Here is a 21,108-nt window from a genome sequence, read left to right on the forward strand (position 1 = left end):
CGCACTTTAAACAGTGGATGCGTCACAAAAGTGATCACAATCAATCCCTTAGCAAAGATAATGGGCGCTACTGACTACTTCCCTCAATTCAGTAGTTTAAAATTAGGAACAGTAGTAGATAGTTTCAGCAACTTTGCCATAAATGCAAAAAAAAAAAAGCAAATACTATTTTTATATTCAAATACAAGTAACATAAATTCCACTTAAACTATTTAAGTATGTGTAGCATCCTTGAAGAAGATAATAGACACTATAGATAGAGTTACTTTGGATGTAACGTTTTCTGTCAAATCGAATGATTATTACCAAAGTCGTGTCTCTTTGGCCATTTAAGATTAAACAAACAAAACCCAAGATTAAGCGTGTCCGAGCAATAAATGAGAACGTTTACAGTTTTATTTCAAAACTGTGAACACTAAATGATGTGATAATAAAACGCGAATCAGGATTTCATATAGTTTCAAAGGTATATATTTGACGTTACGATCAATTACTGTAACATAGCTACTACTGAACTAAAAGTGATGCTTTACTGTGGTGACAATCATAAATTTTAATGAAACAACAACTTCTAAATCTAAGATTAACACTGCATTTTCAGGGAGAAGTTACAGAAAGGGGAAATTCAGTTACGAACAATCTGTTTATTCCCTCTTCCAGTGTTATAAATCGTGTTAGAAACAAGAAGTTCCCGGTTGGGACAGTGGAGATTCTATGGATTTACAACGCTAAAATCAGGGATACGATTCCCCTCAGTGGACACAGCAGATAGCCCAATGTTACTAGCTGTAAGAAAAAAAAAAACGTACAGAAACAAGTAATAAAGTGTTCTTATAAACACATTACGCTGCTGATACAGTTCAATACTTGATATTTGCAGACAGATTCTGTGATATACTAAACAAGAATATTATTATCGTGGTAAACAGAATTATTATCACTGTGGTAAATAAGAGCATTATTGCTATGATAAACAATAATATTAGAGCTATAGTAAACAAGAATATTATAACTGTGGTAAACATGATTATTATTAGTGTGGTAAACAATTATAATATTACTGTCATAACCAGATTATTAATACTGTGATAAACAATAGTATTATTACTGTGGTAACAAGATTATTAATATTGTGATAAACAATAATATTATGACTATGGTAAACAATATTATTATTTCTGTGATGAACAATAATATTTTTACGGTGGTAAACAAGAGTATTATTTCTATGGTAAACAATGATTTTATTACTGTAAGAAGTAAGAATATTATTACTAAGGCAAACGAGAATATTATTACTGTAGTAAAGAAGAGTATTATTACAATGTTAAAAAATGATTTTACTTTGGTGATAAGCAAGAATATCATTAGTGTGATAAACAGGAGTATTATTATTATAGTAAACAAGTGTATTATTACTGTACTAAACAAAAGTATTATTACTGTGGATACACACATTTTACTGAAGACAAGTAACGTGGCAGTTGTTCATTACTGAAGCATTTCATTGAATCTGTTTAAAATACATATGGTTGTTCACAAGCTTCTTTAAAATAATCATTTCCAAATGCCACATCACTGGCGATTTCCGTCGGCTATGAACAATCCAGATAAACGCTGTGATATTTTTTACTTTCAGTTGTAAGTAAATAACCTTGTTATTTACCTTCAGTTGTAAGTAACCTTTCTACAGTAGAAAGGTTGCATTAGACTTTCAAATACGAAATTATCTTAGTTATCGATTATAAAAGTACGCAAACACAATATTTTAGCGTTTAAAAAAAAAGTTTTGTTTTTTTCTATTGTTGAACAATATCAGTAAATTATATAAAGTCACGATTCCATCAGGGAAAGAAAAACAAAATAAGGTACTCAACAACCGGCTACTAGTCACACACCAGATGTACTAATCAAAGCTATTCTAATAATATTAACAGTTTCGGCGCTAGGATATTTTCGTTGGGGGGCTGAGGTAAACTGTGGAGGGGCTTCACAAAATGCCATCAATATGAAGTATAGATGGTAAATTATAATAATGTAAATACCAAGGTACATTTCAGAAAGGTGTGCTATTTTGAACTGCATTTTCAATGCAATTTTCGTTGGAAACTAATATTCTGATTAATAATTCATTATTACAAATTAGAAATAATCTGTTTATGAAAATATGCGTATATGTAAAAGAGGAAGTGTTTTCCATATATTATGAATATATGTAGGGAACAATATTGGGGGGGGGCTGAGGGGCTTGGCCCATTTGAGGGGTTTCAAGCCCCCCTGACGCTGCCACTGAATATTACTTTGGAAAAGCCGCTTAAATATGAAATCAAAGTAATTTATGTAGTATTTTTATATTATAACAACTTTTCTATAACTTTATTTCTAAGTGTAAATAAATTTTGGAATGTTGTCTTAATGTTGTTGGTTACATTGAATTAGTATATTAAGAGTTTGAAACTATCGATTTATCAGCGATTTTTTTTGTCTGTCTCTTTATTTCCATCGGACGTTTTGAGTATAGAAATTTGGAAGTAGGCCTTCTTGGATTCTTGGCTTGACAGTCAAATTATAACATAGAAATGTTACATAATTATAGCTTTGATATAACTAATAGGGCTAGAAAGTCAGTAGTTTCCTTATGTGCATATTATGTAGATATGTGTGGATTTATCGAGAGTTGTGTTTCAGTTTTCAAGAAATGTAGTTCGTGTATTTCAATAATTAGGTTGTCTTCCTTTAAGCAGGAAAAAGAAAAAGAATGAGGCCAGAAGCTATTGTTGTCGTAATCAAATTATGCTAGCCGATAAACTGAACTTGTTATTATCTAGTTCAATAACTTGGAGTGTGGCATGGTCAGGTGGTTAAGGCATTCGACTCGCAATTTGAGGATCGCGGGTTCCAATCTCCATCACGCCAAACATGCTTGCTCTTTCAGCCGCGGTGGCGTTATAATGTGACAGTCAATCTTACTATTCGTTGGTAATGAGTAGCCCAAGAGTTGGCGGTCGGTGGTGATGATTAGCTGCCTTTCATCCAGTTTTACACTGCTAGATTAAGGACGGCTAGCGCAAATAACCCTCGTGTAGCTTTGCGCGAAATTCTAAAAAACAAACAAACCAAACTCTCTAGTCTTACACTGCTAAATTAGGAACAGCTAGTGCAGATAGCCCTGGTGTAGTTTTGTGCGAAATTCAAAAAACAAAACAAGCTAACAAGCTTGTAGTGTTGTCAATTTGTGGGAAAATTATGTTAATTCTTACCTTGAGCCTTGCATTTTTGCTTCAGTTTATTTTTTATTTACAAGTCAACTAAGTCCTGCAACCAACTTGTAATTACGAACTCGACATGCCAAGGTCTATTATATAAAGCTGCATATAAAATTTAACCTATATATCAAAGCGAAATTTTATGAAGTAAAAATTATGAAGTAAAACGTTGCTGCTGTAAATTGTAGAAATGTCCTTTCTTTCGAGAATGAGAAACCTGAGGCCAAGCGACAACGGATAAAGTTAGTTAGTTATCACCATTAGATTCCATCTAGGAACTTAGGGCCGCAATCGCTTGCGGATTCTTCAAAAAGTATTTAAGTGAGTAGGTTGTTAGCCCACTGCACCGAGTCGTCCCTAATTTAGCAGTGTAAGACTAGAGAGAAGGCAGCTAGTCATCACCACCCACCGCCAACTCTTGGGCTACTCTTTTACCAACGAATAGTGGGATTGACCATCACATTATAACGTTCCCACGGCTGGGAGGGCGAGCATGTTTGGCGCGACGGGGGCGCGAACCCGCGACCCTCGGATTACGAGTCGCACGCTTTACGCGCTTGGCCATGCCAGGCCCGACAACGGATAAAGGCTGAAGTTAACCCTTTCCCAGCTAAAAATAGTATTGACTCAAAGTCTTTTACATGGTAGCCATACCTATCAGAATATTAATATGCATGCGGTGGTCCTCGTTCTGTCTGTTATCAAGCATACACCAGGATTGTGACCGAACACACTTACCACTAAAACTCAAAGAAATTATTAAAAATCTTTAAAATTATTATGCGATCACTAACTGCACGCAATAAACAACAACGACAAAAAACTTCTTGTAGTCTGAATTAAACCTCGTAAACATGTGTATGTTTTTCATTTGTGTGTCACAGTAAGGGTGTTTCTTAGCTGAATTGTGTATCTCAGGATGACTGTTATAGGTATTAACACCTTTATTGATAAGCAAAGAACAACGTTTCGACCTTCCTAGGTCATCTTCAGGTTAGATGAATGTTATGCGTATAGCATGTGTTAAGAATGTGTGCTCATAATCTGTATATATATTATTTTTGACCAAACCTTCCATTTCGGGAAAGATATTACAGATTTTATTTATAATAGAGAAACATGGAAGTCTTCGACTTTAAAATGCCCTTTGTAAATCGTGCTTATTTCGACATTGGCGAAGGCGCTTGCATGCCTGTACATATTTACATTGTTAAATTTTCATGTATATAAACGAACATATCTTGTGATATTTCTGCTGTTTACTTTTTATTGTAATTTGTTAGGACACAGGTTTTACTGAAAATTCGCGTCTTGATTCCTTTTCTCTTGAAACCAAATAGTTCTCAGACATAAATAAATACAGTTTACTTAAATTACTAGCCCTTACTAAGTTTCGGGTGGTTCTTAAAACGTTGTCAGGAGTAAGATACTATGCTAGTTTACCTGATTGTTTGATTTCGAAACAGGTGGTGAAAACTGTACGCTTATGGGCAAATAAGGAAAACCGGGACCTGTCGTACACTCGTCCTTGATTCATACTTTCTAATATAAATGGATATATAAGCGTAAAAGCGCCGAATAGAAACTAGTTTTCTAACACATTCAGTACAACGCTCCTTTCACTTTCGAGGCAAATGTTTTATTTGACTTTCACATCCTAGATTTGAGATGACAGCCTATTCATTTATTCATTGTTTCAGTTTTGTGGTAATTATATGTTCTATTAATTGCTATCACTTTGCAGATGCAAGTACGGAAGAATACGCCAGTCTTACAAGTAACACAACAACGAACCATGAACCAAAACCACCCACTGCTTTCGAAAAACTTGAGGTTGTTTTGAAAAACGGGGTGAAAAATATTCTTAAGATGGCTCTTCCATCAATGGTTCGAGCTACTTCTGAAGTAGAGCTGTCAGCTTCTTGTACTTCTGCTCTTTTTCGTTTGATCCTGGATCTCCGGAAACTTCGAGAATGGGCCTTACAAAGTAAGAATAAATAATATATATATATATATATATTTTAGTTCTATGTGATATTGTGAGACTTAGAGGTATGCATGAAACATAAATGATAAGATTTGTTTTTGTGATCTTGAGTTCGAAGTAACACTTTCGTAAAATTAGATTGCAGCTATAAAAAACCCATTAATAAATCCTGAATATAGATATGCATAACACAAATCTTAAAGGCCAAGAAATAATACATGTAAAGGTATTTTATAAACCAAAACAATAAATAGACGACACCAATTTTGTCCTTATTTAAGAAAAGTAATAAATAGGTATACATAAGTCAGGCTCAGGATATTTAACGTTTCTTATGCTCCCTTGGTTGCTCTGCAGTAAGAGCACGGATCGTTCATTGCACTTAACAACAAACAAAATAATTTCATTTTACACCTTTTATTACACTATGTTTTTAGCCTAGTCATAAAAGAGTGTTGTATAATACCTGAAATATGTCAATTAATGTATTTTTACATTTTATTAACAAACCCGAAATGTAGTGTATATATATTTATGTATATAAGGCTCTACGATAATTCCAGGGTGTGATTGTGCCGTACTTTAAAGGAATACAAAATCCTAACTTTCGCTTCAGAGTTGAACTATTAACATTTTGTACCCAATTTCCAACGTTGAATTTTAAAAACAGTTCTTATTGGATATTCTATAATGAGTAACATTTGTCTGGTAACATCAAATGTGTTTTGTTAGTATGACATATTTATAAATAAATAACATTTGCAAGCCTAAACCTTGTGTATATGTGAGAAATAGAAAGTAAGGATGACAAGCAATTTATAATAAATTATCTCTTGTATTATAGGAGTGAAAATTTTCTATTTTCATTATTTCACCCTTTTCGTTCCCGCGCTCATAATTCTGTCACATATTTGTTTAGTTAGTTAGTTAGTTATCACCATTAGATTTCATCTAGGAACATAGGGCCGCAATCGCTTGCGGATTCTTCAAAAAGTATTTAAGTGAGTAGGTTGTTAGCCCACTGCACCGAGCCGTCCCTAATTTAGCAGTGTAAGACCAGAGGGAAGGCAGCTAGTCATCACCACCCACCGCCAACTCTTGGGCTACTCTTTTACCAACGAATAGTGGGATTGACCGTAACATTATAACGCCCCCACGGCTGGGAGGGCGAGCATGTTTGGCGCGACGCGGGCGCGAACCCTCGGATTACGAGTGGCACGCCTTACGCGCTAGGCCATGCCAGGCCATATTTGTTTAACTGTATACAAATGAATTTCTTTAAACCAGTTAACGCAAAAGCATCTTCTCGCTAAATCTTGTGTTGTCCATGAGAGTAATAAATTAAAAATACCTTTTCTGATTTCAGTGTTAATTTTTTTGTTTAACACATATTTTGCTTTTTCCAATGAGTAACTTAAAGTTAAGAAGTTACCATATATTTTGCTTTTTCCAATGAGTAACTTAAAGTTAAGAAGTTACCCATCGCATCATACAATTATTGACCAAACAAGACTTGTGGTTAGCTTGTCGGAATGTAAAGTGAATATTTGTTTATTTCTTTCTTTTAGAATTTTCACGTAAGACTACGTACAGAGTTATTTCTACATAGATTATCATTTTGTTAAGTATATGCGCTAGTCGTCCCTAACCTTGAAGTGATAGTCTAGAGATAAGGCAACTATTCAACACCACTCATTATTAACGCTTGAACTACCATTTGTTAAAAAATAGTAGGATTGAGAGTAACATTATAACGCCAACAGGGCTCAAAAGGCGAGCAAACTCGATGAAGTATTTTGATCTCACGATCAGCAGATTGTATATAACCAGCAGGTTATATAAGGCCCATTACATGCAGCTACCACTAATTTTGAACTAATACAGTAGAAGAAAGGAAGCTAGTCAACAGCATCCGCCGCCAACTCTTGAACTACTCCTGTTTAATTGAATAATGGAATTTATCTAACCCCGTTCAGCGCATTGGAAGCCCTGAAGTGTGGAGCATGTTTATACTGCAACCCGAGGGCTTATGGTTTTGTTGCCATAACAACATATCCAATCTTTTTGTTGCTACACTCTCCTCTCGCAATTCGTTAGTTACAGTACGATGAGTTTGTAGATTTTGGGATTTCTTAGATAAGGATCAGAAAGTCTAACATTTTTCACAAGTAAAGCTTACTTTACAATCCTGAACCTTCTTCCTCCAGAAGACTCAGCGATAAGCCTTATTAAGCTAATTGTAGGGTTTTATACTTTCAGTGGACACAGCACAGACAACCCTTTGTGAAACGTTGTGTGCAACAACAACAAACAGATAAACCTGCCATACTCTGAACATTACAGGCAACAAACTGTGGAAGTAAAGCTTTTACAGAATATTACGAAGTTTCCAAATATTGCATGACTAAACTGTCAACTTACTAAAATTGTGTCTGATTAGTATTCATTATTTAATTCGTTAGAGAAACAACGAACAACATGAGCAGTCGTGCGTCCTTCACTATCTCCTGGGATTTATGGAACATCCTTTGTATAGTTTAGCATTATCTCGTTTGGTTAGTTACATTATTAACTAATAATACTGATAATTATGTCAATTATAACTAATTATCGTAATAATTCATATATTTAATTATAACTACTTTCGAGAATTTTGCAAAGTAAATCTCAAGTTAGTAACATGTTTAAAAACGTACTAATGGTGAGTTCTGAAACTTTATTACTTTAATCGATTTGATTAAATGTATGAAACTTGACAAATTATTGAACCAATATTCTACTTTTACTGTATATGTACATAAACTTGTTTAGAAGTGTTTAAAGCTTCGAGTATAGGAGCCATATTTTTAGCTGAACCACTTGTGTGTGTGTGGGGAGAGAGGCTTAGGCATTTTTTTTTTAGATATCCTTACTCCAGACTTTGTATTGTACCAGAAACCAGTTATTTTTTATGTCGAAGTAAAAAGTTGCTTGTAATTGTGTCACTTTTCTTTTCAAGAAGGCAGTGGTAGAGTAGTGGTAAACTTTTCCAAATAGACGGCTATTATGCTTTTATTTGTAGGGTTTACCTCGTTTTGTAGTATATTATAACTTGTTTTGTAAGCTATGCAATATTAAAACACTCGTATTCTCATGTATATGGTCATATTCTGTGTATCATTAAACGCTATTTATCTAGTAGTCCCACATGACTGGTGTGGTCATTTGCTTTGTTGATATTTATAGCTACTTTCAATATTTATATTATTTTTGGTTTAATATCCTGACAGAATGTTTATATAAAGAGCGTTCTGGCCATTATTATGTTTGTTTAATCCCAGCTAATCTAATAAGTTTTGGTATTGAACGAAATGTATCGTAGTCAATGGGTATGGCAGACACAGAAAAAACCCAAGAGACCATATAAATAATGTAGTGTTTAATAACACAGTAAGACTAATGAATGGATGAATGACAGCCAATCAGCGTAAAAGTATCAAGTATAGGTGTACTATGGTACAGGTCATTTGAATAAATAAAGAGGCAGTGTTCCAATATCATTTATATTTTATACATTTTCCTTACCGTTTCCATAACTCCTTCCAATACTACAGTATAATCAGATTTAAATAGAGTTTATTAGTAATAATATTTTAATTCTTGAAATTTATATTTTAATATGCTTAAGATGTGTAGCACAATACGTTAGTATTGATATATAATTGGATTTCAAGCATATATGATTCGAAATCCACGATGTACAAAAGTGTTTTTTAGCTTTCAAGTGAACACCACCTTACACTCCAACTTGTCAGAGTCTGAGTAAACATCTTGTCAGAAAATTAGACTCATACCTTAAGTACAAGTACTTTTGTAATACGTTTGATTTTTAGAACAACAGATTTAAACATTTGATCCAAATATTGCTGTATTTCATGTAGATACACGTAGTCAATATTCTTTCTCCAATACGAGGTCGGTTCAATTGACCGAACTAGTGCACAGTCGAGAAAAAGCTGATGAATAAGTCTGGAATTATTGAATACGAGAAATAGCAAGAAATTACTACAAGGTAAAAAGTAATACAACAAGGTTGTAGGTACATTTGTGTATATTTTAGACGAATGTCTGCAACATTAGAATATTGTAGTGCTCCGGGATAAAAAGAAAATAGTAGTTTTTTGATCTGTTAGTTCTTTTGAGTGATGAGTAAGGTTAATGCAACTAAAATAAATATTTTTATATTAAAATAAACAAATTGATTTTAAAATGAATAAATAATTTGTCATTAAAAAACGTAAATCTAATTATGTTGCATACCGATTTAAATAACATTGGTAAAAACTGCAGTTCACTAACATAATTTAGTTCACATCAAACAGATGATGTACAAGCAATTCAAGATACCAGAATAAAATGCCCACTTTTTGCTGTGTGATGCAGATGTCTTTTCATGAGTTACAGAGATTCAAATGTACTGATCAAGTTTCTTTAGTCTCCATTACTTCGCTAAATACCCTAGGAGATATGTACCATAGAAATGTATGGCCTGTGGTAGATCTCTTGGATTGTAAAAAGTATCAGTTTTCTCAAACTCAACTTTTATTTCCCTAGTTCGCATTTTAAGTAAAAGCATAAACAGAATTTCATTTTAAAGTTCAACACTGCTCCAAAAAAATATAAAATAAAATAATTTATTTAAATATTCTTCTAAAACACTTCAAAGCTGAAATGGCATTGTTGAATCCAAACCAAATCTATAAGATTAATGTTTGATTTGGCAATTGTAAAATTTTAATTAAGACATAAACATGTCCAAAGTTTAGCTCGTTTTCGTACTTTGTCCTTGATATCCTGTTAGGAAATGCAACGTGACAGAATTATCGAATTATGTATGACGATAAAAAGTAGGACAACAGGGACCACGGTTTTAAGTAAATTTGGCCTTCGTTATATAATCAACAGAATGTAAAGTAAAAAGAGGAATAAAACTTCTTTTTTTTTTACTTGAGTGGTCAGTGTAGGCCCGGGCCTACGTGGACTATGTGTTAATCCAGTACTGGTTGTGGATACATTCCTTATCGAGAGTTAGAAATATATAGATTTATTTAAAACAATGCGTGATGGCAGATTTATAGCAGAGAAGCATCTGAAAGTCTTGTGAGAAGGAATATTTAGAATTATATTAAACAATGAATGATGAGATTATATAAAGTTAAATTAGACACTGAGTGATGGGAGTAAGTAACGTCGCGTTAAACACTGAGTAATAGGAGTATGTGATATTCTATTAAACAAAGAATGATGGAAGTATGAAGTGTTATATTATATATTGAGTGATGGAAGTTTAATGTAACATTAGAGAACAAAAATGTACCTTTCTCCATCTAGACCGTCATATTCACTGAACTAAACTAAAAGTTAAAAATTGAAAGCCAGCCTTGTCATTCAAACATTTATCGTGCTTTCCCTTAAGCTTCCTTAAATTAACTGCATCCATCATACCTGAAAAGGTCCCATTCCAAACATGGCTACTGAAAAGCTGTCCGCTTTTATTGACCAACACATGAAATGTATTCCCTGTACCTTCTCCTCTTACATAAAGGATACTACCCACTTTCTCAACATCATAGAAGATATTAATACTGACAGACAGTTACCACCAAATAGTCTTTTTCCCCATACACAAACCTCCCACATGATGAAGGACTAGAAATTCTAAAGTCCGCATTAATTCTCTCTAACCCATCAGAATCTCAAACAATAACCGATCTTGCCAGCCTAGTTCTATCCCTGAACATCTTCGAATTTAATAACGAGCATTTCATTCAAGTTAACGGCATTGATATGGGCACTAAAATGGCTCCCAGTAATGCCAACATTTTTATGGGTTATATTGAAAACCAGCCCTTTCGAAACTACTTTATCGTTATGTAAAACATCCTTTAAGTAAATGCAGCTTTATTTGTACGGCAGAAAAATTTCAAAGACACAAAGAATATATCCGACCTATAATAGCGGTAAATTAGTTTTCAGATGCATTTCCTTGACCAACTTATTATACACAAGGATTTCCTGTCTAGAACGAGTTTTGCATTTATAACACTGGAGAAATAAATTATTAACACCTGTTGTAACCGCTAATCGGTATTCATAAAATGTGTCATGTAACTGAATGAGAGATTGAATGATTAATGAATTTCGCGCAAAGCTACACGAGAGCTATCTGCATTAGTCGTCCTTAGTTTAGCAGTGTAAGACTAGAGAGAAGGCAGCTAGTCATCACCACCCACCACCAACTCTTGGCTACTCTTTTACCAACGAATAGTGGGGTTGACCGTCACATTATAACACCTCTACGGCTGAAAGGGTGAGCATATTTGGTGTGATGGGGATTCAAACCCTTGACCCTCAAATTACTAGTCGAGTGCCTTAACCACGTGGCCGTGCTGGGTCGCTTGATGAGGGAGAACTGTTATGAGAAAAGTTCTACTTGTGGTTAGAACAAGTTGGTTACTTACGCATGACCGATATTAAAAAAAACAGTTAAAATCAGACATTTAAATTAGTTTAAGGAATAACTTTTTTTCGGTGATAGATCTGTTAAACAGTAAACAACTACAGTCTCACTTAATATTTGTATTTTCCTTTTACAATTTCAAGTTTTGAAATATATTCGTCAGAAGGATTGTGAACCTGACCCATAAAAAGATCCAAATACCACTGATTGTTAATTGAAATTTTTTAATACAAATATATGTTTAGAAAGAACATGCATTTAAACAGTACTAATATAATGGATTTGTTTGTTTGTTTAGAATTAAGCACAAAGCTACATAATGGGCTATCTGTGCTCTGCCCACCACGGACATCGAAAGCCGGTTTTTTAGTGTGTAAGTCCACAGACATACCGCTGATCCACTGGGGGGCACTAATATAATGAAACGAACAATAAAATGTGCGGCAGGCGCAAGTTTGAAAATATTAAGAGAAAATCATTAAAAAGGAAAACTTTGATTAATATATTGTGTACTTATGTATATTTTGAATGTGTATTTTTGTTCTTATTTTAATAAATATATCATAAACAGTATAAGAACTTTCAGTGATGTCGAGAAAACCCACTTGTAGAGAAATATATATGCAAAAACGGCTCGTTTGGGTTGAAAAAATATTTTACGTAAAAGAGCGAACAACGTTTCGACCTTCTTCAGTCATCGTCAGGTTCACGAATCTGAGTATAATAACTTTATTCACAAACGTCTTACTTTCCTTGAGTTAAGCAAGTATAACGTTCCGCCAAAAAATTATATGTAATTAAGGAAACGCATGTTCACTGTGTCTGAGCCAGAAAATCTACTTAAGCTGTAAATTTTAATCGGTCCCGCGCAATTCCGCCTTAGACAGGTTTTACTGTAGTAAAAATACCTGCATCTTTTAAAATAATAGTGATAAATAAATCAAAACATTGTTAATCTGGAAATGATTAGGTTAAAGGCAAAGGGACAAGTTGTTATCATTTGGTGTCAAGTGATCATCGAAAACGAAGAGTTAGTTAAATAATACACAATATTTTGCGCTAGAGCAAAGAATTTTAAGGTTTTCCAGCAGTACGGGATGATTGCTATTCTCACTTTGCAATGGATATAAGACTCAAGCCGATTAGTTAGTTTATATCCACTTCTAGTTGAAATTTCCACGTACGTATTTGTGGTATTTGCTGGAACAGCGGTAAGTCTTCAGATTTACAATGCTAAAATCAGGAGTTCGATTCCCCTCGGTGGACACAGCAGATAGCCCGATGTGACTTTGCTATAAAAAACACACACACCATATGTGTATCTTTAAACGAACCACTAGCACGTAGAGATGGGTAGAGTTTCTTTGGTTTTAAACACGTTTTTGATTCTAAATGTTGACTTCATACTGAACTTTGATTAACTTACGGGTAATATGTTTTGCGAGTTTTGTTTTAATTTGGGATTAGATTTTAAAACTATATTTGTACATAAAAGGAGCGAAAACTACTGAATTGAGACAATGCATTTGTACAAACTTTCCATGTAATAAAGTATAAGAAAATATATTACTTTGTAGCATATTGTGAATTTTGAAAATTTCAAAGTTTAGCCAATTGTAGTTAGAACAGATATTAAATTTTCTATTTAGATGAATTAGAAGAAAGTTTTGAATGAAGAAATATATTATAAAATTTTGTGAAACGAGTGTATAATCCAGTAAATGATTTCTTACAGTAAAAAGATGAGGAAAATAGATTGTTTCAGTTAATGACAATTTCGTATAAGATATAAAACCTAGCCTGTTTTACAGAAGAATAGTTCTTTAATGGGTTGAAATTAAAGAACTCCTGAAAATGCCGCATTTTAAAATTTTGTTTTGATGAGCCACTCTGTTTTTCTAGTGTTATCTTTGTTAAAACTGGAAAAAAATGATTTAAGAGTTCTGTAGATAGATTTAAAGGATGAGAAAGTAATCTCTGAAACTAAATTTATGACCAGCCATCAAAACTTTAAACCTTTTGCTAGATGTTCACTTAAACAAACAAATTTAAAATGACATTATTAGGGTTTAGTGCCATTAGATTTCTCACTGAAATTAGTTTACTAACTTAACATTCTGGTTGTGATCAAATCCGGCAATGTAATGAAAACAGACATTCTGTGCTTCAACAGATAGTAATGTTTATAAATGTTAAAATAAAAGATAGTTATTTCAGCACCGCTGCATTTTTCTAACTTTTCTAAAAATTAGTAGTGTAAACAAACTTAAATATTCTAATTCAAGCTTAAATGTTGGAAACTTTACGTTTTCTGATGAGATCTAACTAACTGTTTTTTTTTGTAAAAGAAAAACAAGACATCTCAAAAACGTTTGTAGGAAGAAACACATTTCAAACATTTAACCGAATTGCATAAAATTGAATCAAGGTTGCATTTTTAATAGGAATATCGAACAAAAGAGTAGTGTTGTAACATAGACATTTAAAATTTTTTACACCTGTACAAATCACATATAATATTGTGATTTCCTTAGTGTAAAACTACACACCTCCTGGAATCGTATCCTGGATATAAGCATTGTTGACCCACTGGAGGAAACGACATACAATAATACCAATTACTACATTCATAGAACAATATTTATTGACGTATATAAACCATAATAACTGTGATGAATATCTGATATAAACATATCATAGTTAATCTGAAGTTAACCTCGTGGTTAAAAGCATGAATCTCAAACAGAGTTGGCAGTAACTGCTCATCAAACAATGTTTTTTAAACCAGCTGTTAAAAATATTTTCCATTAGAATTTTTATTCATTTACAATAAAAATTTAGTACATGTATCACAAAGAAAATTGTAGTCGTCGACTTTTAGCGGCAGATAAAAAAAAATGAAAGAAGAGATTCATAAAATGCATCAGACAATCCGTATTTGTAGACGACAATGATTAAAAAACATCACTTAACTCTGAAGAAGGACAGTCAACTATTTGAAAGCGCTCGAGTCTAGCTTGAAAACATTACAATTTTGTACGTCATTCAACAAACTAACTTCTTAACCAAAAAACAAAGAAAGATAGCCTAAATAATTAGAATGGAAAATGTTGACAATGGAAACATACGATGTGTCTCAGTTGCATCATAGCCTTTCCTCTACTGATAGTTGAGTAAAAATAGGGAGAAAATTTAACTCTGTCTATAATGTTTCAATAGCGTAATCTGATGCTGCTAATACAGTGCTATTGAGAGTATTCACGAGGTCGTTGGGTTGTTTCATAGTTTTATAGACGTTGATAATACTCACTTGTATATTAATAATATTCATTTAACAATGATGCGTTTTCACCCGCTTGAACATGTGTTCTTTCGCTTGTCTTCAAAAGTCTTTTTGATCACGTACATTTGATCACGTAAAAAACTAGGCCTACTAATTACCTTTCGTAAATTGTTTAAAACAGCTAAATTTGCATTATAGTGGCCCTGCATTTGTGGGCCATAGGCTTACGGGGTCTTAATATAAAATAGTATACGGATTGAATAGAAAATGTATGATAATTATTTTGGGCTTTTAAACAAGGTTTCCCGAATAGTCAATACTCGAGTCCACACTATGCCCCTCAATATGCTTTGTTTGTTTGTTTTGAATTTCGCTCAAAGCTACTCGAGGGCTATCTGCACTAGCCGTCCCTAATTTAGTAGTGTAAGACTAGAGGGAAGGCAGCTAGTCATCACCACCCACCGCCAACTCTTGGGCTACTCTTTACCAACGAATAGTCACATTATAACGCCCCCAGGGCTAAAAGGGCGAGCATGTTTGACCTGACGGGGATGCAAACCTGCGACCCTTAGATTACGAGTCGTACGCCTTAACACGCTTGACCATGCCGGGCCGTCTCAATATGCTGCACGCCCATTTGTGATCGTATTGGGTAAAGAGTAATCGTGAATGCAGCGAGTTCCGTAAACAGGTAAAAAGTCCAAGATTATGGAAATCTATGCCTGAACTTTTGAAGTTTCTTGTCTAACCGTTTAGCCTTTGTTTTGCCCACAGTATAGCCCAGGTTGAAAATACCAAATATCATATCTACATATGGATATATAATTCAACACAATGAAAATGATTCTTACAGGTTTAAAAATGCTGTTTTTGTTGGTTTTTTTTTTTTTTTTGCACATAAAAGCTTATAAAAGTCATTTACTGTAATTCGATGTTGTGTAAAATTTTAATGCATAAATAAAGACACATTATCTATCACAAAACACTGTTTTCTAGGTTGTAGAATAGTTCTAGTAAAACCATTAAATTAACTCTTCTAAGGCTATAGCTGTTGTTAATATTTGCGAAGTATTGTTAAAAATTCACTTTAGGAAGAATGGTAGCAAATCATTATATGATAATAAAATTTTGTTTATTCACATACACGTGTAGCACCTAAAACAAGTCTTATTTTAAAAGCATCAGCCAGTAAAAGGTTTTAAAACAGAAAAATTCTAAATGAAGTTCAGGAAGTATAACTAGTCAATGCGTCATGAAGTAATGTATTTGTTTCTGTATTATTTAGTGGTCGATTCAATCGGAAAACCACCAAGTGGGGTCCTTGAAGGAACATTGTCTATGTTGGGAGCTTACGACCAATGTCTCAAGATTTCAGTCCCACAAAAATCCAGCAACAAGGAAAAGAAGCCAATTTTTGAAGGGAAGTACTGTTTAGCAGAATATCAACTTCCTTTGATGCCAAATAATCAATCAGACATGAGGACCAGTTCAAAAAAGCCAGACAGCCAACAGTCGGTAATGTTAATAATATAAAATGGTTATTTTCATCTGATATTTTCACTTTAATTTGCTCACATAAAGGAGAAAGATATTAATCAGTGTTTTGTACAAATATGTGTTTCCTGCTAACTTGTAAATCCTTTGGGTAGGTAAACAAAAAACAATATAATTATTTAATGGAGTGTCAAATCCAATAAAACTAATAATTTAACAAATCGTTCACAAAAACACACACAAAGAAATGTACAAGATGTTAATTAATAAAAAGCAAATTCTAAAACACAGAGATAAATGAGCTTTTTAAAGTGAGATGGTGAAAAATTATTGTAAACGCACACGTTCGCAATTACAGTTATGTATTTAACCACAGACACAATACAGTTGTGCCAATCCGAGGACATATACTGTAGTTGCTGAGCTTTTACTTAATGAAAATAACTGGTATTTAACTCTAAAAGAAATAAATATTACACTGGGTTGAAAACATGATGAGGTTACAATTTCAAAATGTCGTGTACTTTTTAGAACAAGATGACATATCTATAAATGGGATCTATTCTCAAGTAGTACCAACTAGGTCGAAGCGAAAAAGCTCTGGAGTTCTCTAAGTTTTGCATCGTATTGGTGATATTTCAAGTTTCTGGCATCTTCATTCTCTGATGACCTTGCAAGATAGGATACGCCTGAGGTGAAAAGTTTGAATAGGTCTTCCAGGTAATAAAACAAATTCCCATTAAAGGAATAGTTCACAGATTCTAATATGAGTGACTTCGGAACTGAAGTCCAGAATGACACAAGAGGGTCACTGACTATGGCAAAGTTGCTTTCCAGAGAATGGGTGTGAACACTATGTTTCAACTACACTGGTAGATAAACAGGAACATTCTAATAAACAGGACGATGAGTTGTGACATAAATCTGTAAAGAATGTTACTTGTAATAAATATTTTCTCGGACCAACAGTGAGAGATTGCTACAGCATTTATAATGAGTAAGGAAAACAGTTCATATTTACTTTCTTGTTTAACAAATATTGAACAAGGCCTGTCGATTTGTAAACAAAAAATAATAATGTTACTAAACCTGTAAAAGCATTAAGAATTATCATTGCGTCCGCTGCGCTAGACGAGCAGAATTTCCATTACAATAAAGTTGATCAATGTAAGCTTTCCTACCCGTTTGTTGGCAAAGTGAATTAGGAAATTCATCAATAATCAGTTAGTGAAGCATTCGCACTTGATTGAAGAAATGCTAACCTTCAAATTACTGGCTGGTGTTTCTACCATTCACTATCAGTGTGGTTAATTTTGACTTATTTTGTTTGTTTAAAAGCAAAGCACATTGAGCTATGTGCTGTGTTTACGGCGCAGAATCGAACGCCGAATTTTAACTTTAATTTATTTAAAACTTTAGCACCCTAACAATATGTCTCAGCCTTAACTTATTACTGTACAGAACCCCTCAACTGTCTAAACAGTGTCTAAACTATTAGTGCATTAAATTAATTGTAGATTCGTGAATTCATCATTTATGGGGTTACTAATAACATAGAAGTAGCACACACAAACAGAAACAAAACGTACATTAATATTGGTATCTATCCTATTTCTTACTGCTGGGGTTCTCAGGGTATCTTACAATGAGTTTGTTTGGTTTGTTTTGAATTTCGCAGAAAGCTACACAAGGACTTTCTATGATAGCCGTCCTTAATTTAGCAGTGAAAGACTAGAGGGAAGACAGCTAGCTAGTCATTACCACCAACTGCCAACTTTTGTGTTACTCTTTTACCAACATTATAACGCCTCCACAGCTGAAAGAAGGAGCATGTTTGATGGGTCGGGTGATTCAAATCCGCGTATCTCAGATGGCGAGTAAAGTGCCCTAACCACCTGGCCATGCAGAGCACCTTTTACAATTAAAGTGATTGATTTCACCCAATTAATTACATAACGAGTTGTAACAGGAATAAACGTAAAATAATATGCACAATGTCGTGTGTTATCAATACCAGGTACAATTACGACAGAAACTGTTCGTACGCCCTGTGTTGTGAGTAGTTTTTTCCCCATACCTTAAAAAGTATCACGATTAGGATAATGAAAGTATAGTATATTATAAATATTATACTAATACACATCTACATAAATTTTATGTAAATTGAACGCCAAATAAACTGTTTATAAACAAATAACCAAACATAGGGGGGGGGCAGAAAGTGTTCGTGCGTCTACTTTAATGGTCAGTTGTGTAGACTTTCAGGTGAATTACTTAGTGCAATCTCTCCTAATAGCCCTCCATGATTGTTTGACAGTACACGACTGGTATTTTCTTCCATTCTTCTTTACAGAAGGCCTCCAAATCATGGAAGTTTTTCGGATGACGCTGATGAACCCTGGTCTTCAACTCATGCCAAACGTTTTCAATTCGGCTGAGATCGAGTGACTGCGATGGCCACTCCAGAACGCCTATATGGTTCCTCTGCAACCAGAATTGCACATATTTTGATGTGTGCTTAGGGTCATTGTCGTGCTGGAAGATCCAACGACGCCCAAGCCGCAAGTTCCGAACATCATTCTTGATATAAGTGCCTAATATATCAACATACTCTTCTTTTTTCATGATTCCGTTGACACGGTGAAGGCTGCCTACACCAGAAGAGCTGAAGAAACCCCATAGCATGATCGAGCCGCCTCTGTGTTTTACTGTATGGACGGTGTTCTTTGGAAAATTTCGTTCCTCCTTCTTACCGAAAATATAGCGTACATCACTGTGGTCGAAAAGTTCGATTTTAGTCTCGTCTGACCAAAGAATACTCTTCCAATAGGTAAACGGTTTATCTACATGTTTTCTTGCATACCTCAATCGTGCTTCCAAATGAACAGGCTATAAATATGGAGTTCTACGAGGACGGCATGCTTTGAACCCAGAAGAGCGTAACATGTTCGTAACTGTAGAGGTGCTTATTTCAACCCCAGTTTCCCTTACCAGTTTCTGTATGTCATTACGTGTTAAACGATGGTTCCTACTTATTTCTCTGAGAACCTTCCTCTTGGTTCTCTCTGGAATTTTGGTGGAGCGTCCGGAACGAGGGAGGTTAGCAGTTGATCCTGTAAGCTTAAACTTGGTAATTATGCTTTGAACAGTAGACTTCGGCACATTAAGTTGTGTAGCAATACCGGAAAGAGACACACGAGACTTGTATTTTACAATAATTCGGTTTTTAAATCACTGGGCAGTTGTTTCCTGTTCGCCATGATGACCAAGCAGATAATGACGGAGACGGCACTAAATTGCCGGAAGTACATTTTTTGCTGGCTAAATTCCAATAATTATGAACCCAATGTCTAGTTCTGGAATGGTATAATGTAGTTTATTCGCCAAACTAAACAAAATTTTTACGGGAATATCAATGTTTTCACACGTTCTGAAATGTACGAACACTTTCTGCTCCTCCTATTTTTGGTTATTTGTTTATAAACAGTTTCTTTGTTGTTTATTTATGTAGATGTGTGTTAGTATAATATTTATAATACTTTATACTTCTATTAGCCTAATCGTGATACTTTTTTAAGTTATGAGCATAAAACCACTCGAGACCCAGGGGTACGAACACTCTGTTGTAACTGTACCTCAGTGGGACAACCGTAAGTTTATGGAGTTACAACGCCTGTTTAGTTTTTGTTGTCTGATTGTACAGAGTTAATAGCATTAGACCCAGACGAGATTACTCAGAAAATCGTAAATTATTCTTGAAATACAGCATCACAATTTGACAAATGGTAAAGACGTATACATAAATGGAAAAAAAGTAAATTAATAAATGGTGGAGTAAGATACGTTCGTACAATATTACTATTAAGTAAATAAAGTTCTTCTTAGCGATGGGCTCCCAAGTTGCACAGCGATACGTCTGCGGAATTACAACGTTAGAAAGTTGGTTTCGATATCCATGTTGGGCAGAGCACGGATAGCCCAATGTTCAGTTTTATGCTTGACTTCAAACAAAGAGATCCCAATGGTGTAAACTATAGCAGAATTAACAAAGAAGAGTAAACTTTTGAATTATTATCTCACAGATTGTGCATTATAGATATTTATTTGCTTGCTTAAAATGTTCTACATCTCCGAACTGCGGATGTAACCTTCATTTGATGCTGCTTCAAGGTTTAACGATATACTAGAGATGTTATTTTAATCTCGCTGTTACTTACGGATTGAAACACGTCACTTAAACCTATCCGCAAACACTGCCTTTCATTGTCCACCTTTTATCTATATTTAAATAACAATTAAACAATAAGTTAACCAGTAATGCCATTTTTTTTTAACTGTAGGTTGTGGAGAAGCTCGTTCGACAGGCGAGTATTTCACCCCAATCAGTATTGCGTCACGGATTGTGTGTTCCGTCGACGTGTTCCAATGAAGATGTGGAAAGAATCATAAGATATGGTAACTAGCAACTGTTGTCACCATACGCTAACTAGCAACTGATTGTTATCACAGTGTAACTAGTAACTCATTGTCGTCATATGATAACTTGTAACTCATTTTAATCACACTGTAACTGGTATTT

The 21,108-nt window shown here is 34.2% G+C and overlaps 1 protein-coding gene across 1 annotated transcript in view; it reads left to right on the forward strand.

Moving 5' to 3' along the window:
• The first annotated feature begins 4,821 nt into the window (after positions 1 to 4,821).
• The window catches only part of LOC143248917 (nose resistant to fluoxetine protein 6-like), a 72,931-nt gene continuing 56,644 nt past the window's right edge, over positions 4,822 to 21,108 (forward strand). Inside the window, exons 1-3 of the mRNA XM_076497908.1 lie at positions 4,822 to 5,253; positions 16,321 to 16,550; positions 20,870 to 20,984. Coding sequence (XP_076354023.1) covers positions 4,935 to 5,253; positions 16,321 to 16,550; positions 20,870 to 20,984 — 664 coding nt within the window. The 5' untranslated portion in view covers positions 4,822 to 4,934. The remainder of the gene's footprint in view (positions 5,254 to 16,320; positions 16,551 to 20,869; positions 20,985 to 21,108) is intronic.

Source organism: Tachypleus tridentatus, chromosome 4, assembly GCF_004210375.1.
Source record: "Tachypleus tridentatus isolate NWPU-2018 chromosome 4, ASM421037v1, whole genome shotgun sequence".
In the NCBI taxonomy this organism is placed as follows: Eukaryota; Metazoa; Arthropoda; class Merostomata; order Xiphosura; family Limulidae; genus Tachypleus; species Tachypleus tridentatus.